This window comes from Homarus americanus, unplaced genomic scaffold, assembly GCF_018991925.1.
Source record: "Homarus americanus isolate GMGI-L3 unplaced genomic scaffold, GMGI_Hamer_2.0 scaffold47258, whole genome shotgun sequence".
NCBI classification, from domain to species: Eukaryota; Metazoa; Arthropoda; class Malacostraca; order Decapoda; family Nephropidae; genus Homarus; species Homarus americanus.
In genome coordinates, this window is record NW_024718509.1 from 7788 (window position 1) to 18316 (window position 10529).

The 10529-nt window shown below is 49.2% G+C and overlaps 1 protein-coding gene across 1 annotated transcript; it reads right to left on the reverse strand.

The window, feature by feature from the left end:
- Nucleotides 1–205: 205 nt before the first annotated feature.
- On the reverse strand, nucleotides 206–1416 carry LOC121859682 (putative cyclin-dependent serine/threonine-protein kinase DDB_G0272797/DDB_G0274007). The gene is made up of 4 exons (XM_042356608.1): nucleotides 1303–1416; nucleotides 909–1259; nucleotides 401–585; nucleotides 206–308 (listed from the first exon to the last, which is right to left on the reverse strand). The coding sequence occupies exons 1-4, from the start codon at nucleotides 1414–1416 to the stop codon at nucleotides 206–208; spliced, it is 753 nt and encodes a 250-aa protein (XP_042212542.1).
- Between the last annotated feature and the right edge of the window lie 9113 nt (nucleotides 1417–10529).

Genomic DNA, 10529 nt, shown 5'->3' on the forward strand with positions numbered 1-10529 from the left:
TGTTCATGCTGTTGCTGTTGCTGTTGCTGGTTCATGCTGCTGCTGGGTTCATGCTGTTGCTGTGCTGCTGCTGCTGCTGCTGCCTGCCGTTGCTGCTGCTGCCGCTGCTGCTGCTGCTCATGTTGCTGCTGCTCCTCATGCCGCTGTTGCTGGCTCTGTTGCCGCTGCCTGGCGTTGCTGTTGCTGTCCATGCTGCTGTTGCTGTCTATGCTGCTGTTGCTGTCTGCCGTTGCTGCTCATGCTGCTGTTGCTGCTGTTGCTGTTGTTGCTGCTGCTGATGCTGTCTGTCGCTGCTGTTGCCGTTCATGCTGTTGCTGCGTCTTCATGCTGGTTGCCGGTTTTCATGCTGCTGCTGCTGCCCGCGCTGCTGCTGCCCTCATGCTGCTGCTGCTGTTCACGCTGTTGCTGTCTGGCGTTGCTGTTGCTGCTCATCTGTTGCCGTTCATGCTGCTGCTGCTGTTCATGCTGTTGCTGCTCGCGCTGCTGTTGCTGTCTATGCTGTTGCTGCTCATGCTGCTGCTGTCTGCGCCGTTGCTGCCGCTCATGCTGCTGCCGTTCATGCTGCTGCTGCTCATGCTGCTGCTGCTGCCGCCATGCTGTCTCTGCTGCTGCCCTTCATGCTGCCTGGCGCTGCTGCTGTTGCTGCTCATGCTGCTGCTGCTGCTGCTCGCGCTGCTCATGCTGCTGCTGCTGCTGTTCGGCGCTGCTGCTGCTGCTGCCTGCGTTGCTCATGCTGCTGCTCGTTGCTGTTCATGCTGTTCATGCTGCTGTTGCTGTTGTCGCCGCTGCTGCTGTCTTCATGCTGCCCGGCGCTGCTGTCTGCCGCCCATGCTGCTGCGCTGCCGCTGCCAGTTCATGCTGCTCATGCCGTTCATGCCGTTGCTGCTGCCTCATGCTGCTCATGTTGCCGCTGCTGGGTTCATGCTGCTGCTGCTGCTGTCTTCATGCTGCTCATGCTGTTGTTGCTGCTCATGCTGCTGCTCCGCGCTGTTGTTGCTGCTCATGCTGCTGCTTGCCGTTCTGCTGCCCTTATGCTGCTCATGCTGCCGCTGCTGCTGCTGCTCATGCTGCTGCTGCTCCGCGTTGCCATGCTGCCGCTGCTGTTGCTGTTCATGCTGGTTGCTGCTATGATGCTGCCTCGCGCTGCTGCTGCTGCCTGGCGCTGCTGCTGCTGCCCGGCGCTGCCTGGTGTTGCCGCGATGCTGCTGCCTGGCGCTGCTGCCTGCGCTGTCATGCTGTTGCTGCCGCTGCTGCTGCTGCTGCTCATGCTGTCTATGCTGTTGCTGTTGCTGCTGCTCATGCTGGGTTGCTGCTGCTCATGCTGCTGCGTTGCTGCTGCTGCTGCCTCATGCTGCTGTTGCTGCTCATGCTGCTCTGCCGCTGCTGTTGCTGCTGGCGTTGCTGCTGGTTGCTCATGCTTGCTGCTGTTGCTGCTCATGCTGCTGCTGCTGTCATTGCTGCTCATGCTGGCTGTTGCTGCTGCCCGCGCTGCCGCTCGTTCATGCCCATGCTGTTGCTGCGCCTCACGTGCTGTTGCTGCTCATGCTGCCGTTGCTGCTGCTGCTCATGTGCTGCTGCTGGGTTGCCTGCCGCTGCCATGCTGGTTGCTGCTGCCCGTGCTGCTGCTGCTGCCTGGCGCCGGGTTCGGCGCTGCTTGCTGCTGCTGCTGTTCATGCTGGTTGCTGCCGGTCCTGCCGCTTGCTGCTGGGATCATGCTGTTGCTGCTGCTGCTGCCGCTGCTGCTGTTCGCTCCATGCTTGCTGGCTGTTGCTGCCGTTCATGCTGCTGCTGCTGCTGCGTGCTCATGCCGTTGCTGTTCATGCTGCCGCTGCTGCCGGCTCATGCTGCTGCTGCTCGCGTTGCTGCTCTATGCTGTTGCTGCTGCTCATGCTGCTGCTCTCTCATGCTGCTGTTGCTGTCTGGCGCTGTTGCTGGTTGCTGCTGATGCTGCTGCTGTGCTGCTGTGTTCGCTGCTGCTGGGTTGTTGCTGTGCTGCTGCCGTTGCTGGCGGCGGCGGCGGCGGTCTGCTGCTGCTGCGGCTGCGGCGGCTGCTGCTGCGGCGGTGGCTGCGGTTGGCGGCATGCGGCGGTGGCGGCGCGGCGGTGTCGGCGGCTGCTGCTGCTGCGTCTGCTGTTGCTGTTGTGTCTGCTGCTGCTGCTGTTTTGATAGATTATATTCCTACATTCCTGTTTGTTATAGTTTGTGGGTCTCTTGACCACCTGTCGCCGCCCTGATGTGGTGATCACTGATCGTTATATCAATGTAAGAGTCTCCTGAAACCAGGATGTATACACGCCCCATCGCCCTGTGCTGTTCTCTCAAGACTCAAATCAGCTAATGGTACCTTGCTGGTTCCTCCCCGCCACCATACATTCCCTGCTATAACTCAGCTTAGTTGACCTTGCACCGCTCAGGAGCTGTGATTTCCTGGTTTGTGCAGACAACAAGACTCTGCCGTCTATGCTGCTGCTGCTCATGCTGCTCAGTGCTGCTGTTGCTGCTCCTGCGCTGCTGCTGCTGCTGCTGCCCTCATGCCGCTGCTGCTGCTGCTGCTCATGCTGCTGCTGCTGCTGTTGCTGCTCATGCTGCTGCTGCTGCTGCTGCTGCTGCTCATGCTGCTTCATGCTGCTGCTTACCATGCTGTTGCTGCTCATGCTGCTGCTTGCTGCTTCATGCCGCTGCTCATGCTGCTGTTGCTGCTGCTGTTGCTGGGTTGCTGCTGCTGCTGCCAGTTCGCTGTTGCCGCTGCTGTCTGTTGCTGCTGTGTCTGCTGCGGTGGCGGCGGCGGCGGCGGCGGCGGCGGCGGCGGCGGCGGCGGCGGCGGCGGCGGCGGCGGCTGCTGCTGCTGCTGCTGCTGTGACAGATTATATCTTTATATTCTGTTTGTTATAGTTTGTGGGTCTCTTGGAACACTCGTCGCCGCCCCTGGGATGTGGTGATCACTTGACTGTTATACTTAAATGTAGTAAGAGGTCTCCTGGGTATAACCAGGATGGGCCATACAGCCTCTATCGCCCTGTGCTGCCGTTCTCTCAAGACTCAAATCAGGTAATGAGTACTTGTTGTTCCTCCTGCCATCATAACACACCTCGCTAAGTAACTCTCAGCTAGTGCACCTGTAATCGCTCATAGGAGCGATTTTGGTTTGTGCAGGACAATAAGACTCTTGTCGTTGACGCGATGAGTATAATTCGGTCAAAACTAATTTTAGTCGTGGGTGGTCAGGGACGGGAGGGGAGGCTGGTGGTGCAAGTGTAGGCTTTATCTGGTTAATTATACACTCTGAGGTCAACACACTGATGATTTAATAGATTGTATCACCTTGTTGATCTAGGCTGAGGGAGGGAGGGAGGGAGGGAAGAGAGGAAGGAAAGTGGTGAGTCGATTTTATGATTTAATATTGTTGAAGAAATAATTTTATTTTTATTTTTATTTTTATTGCTACAGTCAAACACCAGATATCAAAGGCTGAGCATTGTAGATCTGGATGAATATTTAAGAGAAGATAATGTTGATGTAGTACAGTTTTGGGAAGAATTCTTGAGTAGATTATCACGAGCCGAAAGGCATATTCTGAGGTAAGGAATGACCTCTAATCAGATTTGCATTGTATGTGTAGTAATGTATCTTTGGGTTAAACGTTATAACAGAAGACGGTCGTGGTGTTTCCTGGCTTCAGATGGTGTTGTGGTGGTGTTTTGTGGGTCAAGATGGTGTTGTGGTGGCTTCAGATGGTGTTGTGGTGGTGTTTTGTGGGTCAAGATGGTGTTGTGGTGGTGGTGGTGGTGATGTTTTGTGGATCAAGATGGTGTTGTGATGGTGTTTTGTGGGTCAAGGTGGTGTTGTGGTGGTGGTGGTGTTTTGTGGGTCAACATGGTGTTGTGTGGTTTTGTGGGTCAAGCTGGTGATGTGGTGGTGGTGGTGTTTTTGTGGGTCAAGCTGGTGATGTGGTGGTGGTGGTGTATTGTGGGTCAAGATGGTGTTGTGGTGGTGGTGGTGTTTTGTGGGTCAGATGGTGTTGTGGTGGTGGTGTCTTGTGGGTCAAGATAATTGTTGTGGTGGTGGTGTCTTGTGGGTCAAGTTGTGTTGTGGTGGTGTTTTGTGGTCAAGATGGTGTTGTGGTGGTGGTGTCTTGTGGGTCAAGTTGGTGTTGTGGTGGTGTTTTGTGGGTCAAGATGGTGTTGTGGTGGTGGTGGTGTCTTGTGGGTCAAGATGGTGTTGTGGTGGTGGTGTCTTTGTGGGTCAAGTTGGTGTTGTGGTGGTGGTGGTGTTTTGTGGGTGAAGGTGGTGTTGTGGTGGTGGTGCTGTTTTGTGGGTCAAGACGGTGGGGATGTTGTGGTGGTGGTGCCGTTTTGTGGGTCAAGATGGTGTTGTGGTGGTGGTGCCGTTTTGTGGGTCAAGATGGTGTTGTGGTGGTGGTGCCGTTTTGTGGGTCAAGACGGTGGTGTTGTGGTGGTGCTGTTTTGTGGGTCAAGATGGTGTTGTGGTGGTGGTGCCGTTTTGTGGGTCAAGACGGTGGTGTTGTGTTGGTGTTTATGGGTCAAGATGGTGTTGTGGTGGTGGTGCCGTTTGTGGGTCAAGATGGTGTTGTGTGGTGGTTTGTGGTCTTTTTGGTTGGTCAGATGGTGTTGTTGAGGTTTTGTGGGTGTTGACTCTATTTGTTCGACTTATCGCTCGTATTTGGTGGCTGTGGAGGAGTTAATGTCTTAGAGAGGATATAAATGCTTTACTTATGAGCCAAACTGCTGGTCTCTGTAAGCCAATTTGCTCGTTTTTGGAGGGGCCAAATTATTGGTGTTTGAGAACTAAAACATTGATCGTGTAACCAAATTGTTAGTCTTTGTGATTGAACTAGAATGGCAATTTTGTCAGGTTAAATGCTAATCATTCAGATCTTAAAGACTCAGAGGTGAAAAGATTCGATGCTGAAGACACAAATTGGTGGTCTATGAGTGCTGGGTTATTGAGATATGAAACTTGCATCACTGGTTCTTCAAAGGACCAAACAGGTGAACCACTACGACAAAACGCTGGTCTCAGGAGAACTAAATTGGGGGTCGTGGGAGGACCAATTACCGGTCTGGCGAGGCCAATTCACTGGTCCTTTAGAACTGTAACTTTTTCTTTTTTTCTTTTCGTATTCAAATTTTCTCGCTTGGGAGATTCGACTGCTGATGCTAAACCAATTCACCCCGAAACCAACAATTTTGTATGTAGTGGCCACGGTAGTGTTCAGCCAGGCGATTGATGGCGCCCAGGCTGAATACCTGTCGTGTGACGAAATATGTAGTTATTTTAACGGGGAAAAAACCGGCACGCAGGGGAAAAAAATGAGAGCGTCGAGAGGGTCACACACCCTCCAAACCGAAAAGAGTGACGACGGTGAGGGTAAATTGCGTGTAGCGGGACGAAAATCAAACAATTTGGGAAAACTGTAACATAAAGGAAGTGAGACGAAATCTTTAACAATTTAGGGGAAGGGAGCAGTGTCATAAATGGGGAATAGTGTTGAGAGTGTCGCTATTTACTTCCTGGATACATACTGTACATGATGATAACGTGTTCCTGGTTTATTTTGAAGACGAGGTTATCATGTTGCTGCGCCTGATTAGAAGAGTCTCTCTCTCTCTCTCTCTCTCTCTCTCTCTCTCTCGTGGCTGTGTATACAAGTGGGTCACTTAAACAAAAGTGCTCCGTGTAGTGGATGAAATAAATCACAATCTCTCTCTGTCTCCTCCTCCTTTTCCTTCTTCTCTTCCTCCTTCTCCCTCTTCCTTCTCCTCCTTCTCCTCCTCTTCCTCTTCAATTTTCATCTCTTCCTTTTTCTCCTCTTCTTTCTTCCCCTCTTCCCCTTCCACCACCAATCCTTTATTTTTGTCTCAGCATCTTTTATTCTCTTTCCAATTCTCCTTTTACATCAACATTCTTTCTTTTCCTCTTCCTTGGCATTATCCTGTTTCTCCATTTTCCCATTTCATCAAGACAAGTTGAAGCTCTCCACTTCGCTTGTCTTCTTCTTCCCATTTTTGTCTGGCTCCGCCCTTCTGCCCTCTACCACTCTTCTGCACCCTCCCTCTCCTACCATTATCACGCCTTTCCTTATCAAGCTTTTATCATTCCTCGCCTCTTTCGCCTCCTCCTCCTCCTCCTCTTCTTCCTCCTCATCGCCTGTCATATTACATCCTATCCTAGCTATCCTCTTCCTTTCCTTCTCCTACCATTATCACGTCTTTCTCTATCCCAACCTTTACCTCCCTCCTCTTCTTCTTCCTCATCACCTATCCTAACTATTCTTTTCCTTTTTCTATCATCTCTTCACTTCCATCTCCATTCTTCTCCTGCTTCGTCTCTCCTTGTTTACAATTCTCTCATTAATCGTCTCTTTCCAGCACTCGGTAGTTTACAAAAGAGCTGGGTGTCAGGCGCCCATATACTTTGCATAGATCGGACGCCGATAACATAACAAAAGCGTTGTCTGGCGGCCTCTCTCAACTCCACCCGTCCGAATCCTTTCGTTCGCCTGTGACTTGTGCTCCGTGGGGAATTAATCAAGAAATTTCAATACCTAATGCCTTATACATAGATATTACTAAAATTAATTATAAATATGAAAGACTTGTTAAAAACTTTTGATGGTGTTGTGAAGAAGTTTCGGTGTGGTTAGCTAGACGTGGGAGAGAGGTAGTTGAAGTGAAATGACATGAACGAAAAATATTGAAATTATTATGATCTGACGCTTCATCGAAAATTCATTGGAAGATCTTTTAACCATTTCATTTCTAAAGATGTTAGAATTGTTTATATATTTTGTATCCCCCCGACTAACAAGAGAGAGAGAGAGAAACTTTGTACACACTTCGCCATCTTGAGGATACTTTACTATACCTCTTGAGGTTTTAATTTCACTATTGTATACACTTTGTTTATTTTCTATCTATTCTGCTATGTTGAAGAATTACATTGTAGACAACTTTGTCGTTTACGTGCGGGTTTCAACTGTGTGTGTGTTCACAGATCAAAACAAAACAAACTATACAATCTTTTATGGTCGCTGCATGGAATGTCAGGACCCTTCTGGATACCGGCACAATTGAGCGTCCTGAAAGAAGAACCGCTCTTTTGGCAAAAGAGAGCTGGCTAGTTATAACATCGACACAGCAGCCATCAGTGAGTCCTGGCTCCCAGATGAGGACCAACTCACAGGAACAGGGGGTCTGGTTGTACCTTCTTCTGGAAGGGTAAGCCTGTTGCGAGAAATGGCATTTAGAAGTTGGCTTTACCATCTGCCAACGCATCCTACACAAGCTAACTGAAATGCCTATTGGGATCACGAGTGCCTCATGACGCTTCAAGTCCCACTGAATCACTCACGTCATGCCTTCTTCATCAGTGCATACGCCCCAACACCGGACATCAATGATTAACGTAGCAAAGCAACAATCACATAGCTCCGGACCCCGGATGACATCAAGGAGGCCTTTTACGCCGACCGTGACAGAGTGCTAGCCTCTGTCCCCAGAAAGATATGGGTTGTGCTCCTGGTGACTTCAATGCCAGAGTTGGCGGAGATACTAACATTTGGCAGGAACCATAGGGAGAAATGGTCTAGGCAAGTGTAATCCCAATGGCCTACTCCTCCTCAGCCTTGTTCAGGCATGCCGACAAATTCAAGGCTTCGTGGCAACACCCATGATCCAAACACTGGCATCTCATTGACTACATCATTGTCAGAAAAGATCGCCGAGATGTCCTCATCACCCGAGCCATGCGTGGCTCAGACCACTGCTACACTGATCATTGGTTCGCCAGAGCCGCTCTCACTTCACGTCGCCCAAAAAAGGCCGAATGCAACAAGCCTCCAGAAGAGGTTTTAACACAAAGTGTCTGGAGGATCCAGCGGTAGCACATGCTTTCAGAGAGCAACTCGAACATGGGCTGATAAACAACCCAATAACAAACAACAGAAAAATCCCAGTGCCGAATGGGATACTCTCGAAACTATCATGACAAAACCTGCAGAGACCCTCGGCCAGATCGAAAGAATACACCAGGACTGGTTTGATGACAATGACCCGGAAATCAATGTACTCACAATGATAAACTTGCTGCTTTAACTGACTGGCAGAACAACCTCAGCCTCAGACCAAAGCTGATATCTTGGCAAAGCGGCGGCCCAGCGCGAACTTTGCATCTAAAGAACGACTGGTTTAAATAAAGTATGTGAAACGCAAGAACTTGCAGATCAACACAAGATGCACGAATTTTTAATTACAATAAAACATTTTATGGGCCAATCACTTATGACACAGCCCCCCTCATTTTATGGGCCAATCACTTATGACACAGCCCCTCAACCATCCGACGGTAATTCCCTAATCAATGTACGTAAGACTCAGATTCTCTTTCCAGCCTGCTTAACGGCACTACCCTCTCTATTGTTACCCACTTTCAGTATCTTGGCCCCAGCTGCCCTTGGCAGACTCCTTACCCGTGTCTTCAGTTGTAGGGGCTGACATTATCTCTAGTTCGCATTATATCAAGCAGTGGTCCTCCCCACCCTGCTATATGGCAGCGAGACATGGGTCACATACAGGAGACACCCCAAGGCATTTGAAAGCTTTCACCAACGTAGTCTACGTTCCATCCTTCGAGTTCGCTGGAAGACAAGATGCCAGTATTCCCGCTGACACCAACTGTAGGAGCATCAGGCTACCATTATCCATGAACAACTACGTTGAACTGGCCATGTTACCACATGGACGACAGTCGACTGCCAAAGCAGCTACTTTGCAGTTACCTAACGAATAGTAAACGTAACGCTGATGGGCAAATGAACAGGTATAAGCATAGTCTTAAGACAAACCTGAAAAAAGGGCAAATCGACCCTCTCACCTGGGAGACGATTACTCCACCGTAACGCGGAGGAGCACCACGCGAGAAGTTGTCAATACTTTCTAGTTAGCCCGACTGTAAACCGAGGCAGACAAGCGTCAACACCGGAAAGACGCTGCCGCCGCCCCTGCACTAGATGTAGCCCCTCCACACGTGCAACATCTGTGAACGACCCTGCCGGTCCTGTATCGGCCTCTAGTCACCTCAGAGCTCATCAACGAAGGTGACATCCTTAATAACTCATATAATTAGATGGATGATCGTCATACTAATTCCGGAGGACAGCATAGTAGTAGGTATGCCCCCCATGTATGTGGTGGTTGTGTGTTTGTGAGTACTGATGTGATAGTTGTGTGTGTGTGTGTGTGTACGTGCCCATGTATGTGGTAGTTGTGTGTTTGTGCTGATAGACAGGTGTGTGTGTGTGTGTGTGTGTGTGTGTGTGTTGTATTTATGTAGCATTTATGGGTAGCAGGTATATATAAAGTTACAGACACAAGAGCAACATTATTTAGTGACGACGAAGGCCTCATCCATGATCACCACCTCCCACTATACCGTCGCCACTGGAGCACCTACTGCATCTCTCTGTGTCTCTCAATAGAGGCTGTAAATACAAACACTTTAAGCAATGATACACACACACACACACACACACACACACACACACACACACACACACACACACACACACACACACACACAACTTGATTAATTCACCAAACATCAACAGTAAATGTTCGGGAGAAATATCACATAAATTCATTCTCTCGACGTGCTGGTGGTGGTGTGTGGAGCGCGACATTGCTGGTAAAAAGTGAATAGTTTGTGTTGAAAAATTATACGAACGTTTTCTTTTGTGGGTTTTTGAATACTGTGTTTATACCAGCTAAAAGATGGAAGTCTCGGGGAAAAGAAAGGCGGGTAAATTAAGTTATATTTACAGTTTGTGTTCGTGATCTGGTCTTAGATTGAAGTAATATATCCGCTGGAATATAATTTATTTTTCTCAATACTTAAATACTTCTTTTCGCATAATAATTAATGGTTATTTTATTTCATCCTTTCTCTTCCACTGGTTAGTCGCTTGGGCGGTCGGGCACTGTCTTGTTAAGGTACTGGGCATGTACTGGCTTCAGAATGATTCTGTACCAGCGCCAGGTGTTGGTCAAGTCTGGCCTTAAATGAGCTCATACTTGTGCCGTCACAACAATATGGCAGATTATGTTATAAAAGTTCACTCCAAAAGTTTGCTCAGACAGTTTCTGAACTGTGGCTTCTTCAACCTTAAGCTGTGACCCCTAGTGGTGTGGGTATGAACAAACTGATTAATGTCCTCTGAGGTGCTTATAATAGACTAATATTATCCCCTTGCTCAGTTAAGCTGGGCAACTGAAGGCGTTCTAATTCTCTGGATACCTGAAGTGCTGCAGTACAGGCATCAGTTTGGTGGCCCTTTTGACATTTTCAATCAACTGACGGTCTCTCACATATCACGGCACCAGACGGGATGACAGTACTCCAAACGGGAAAACAACTTACTTTTTAAGAGTGGATCTTGATATTAAATAAGAACGCTCTTCTTATAAGACCTACTAGTTTATTTGCTTGATTTCCTTCTTCTCACAATGGTTCGA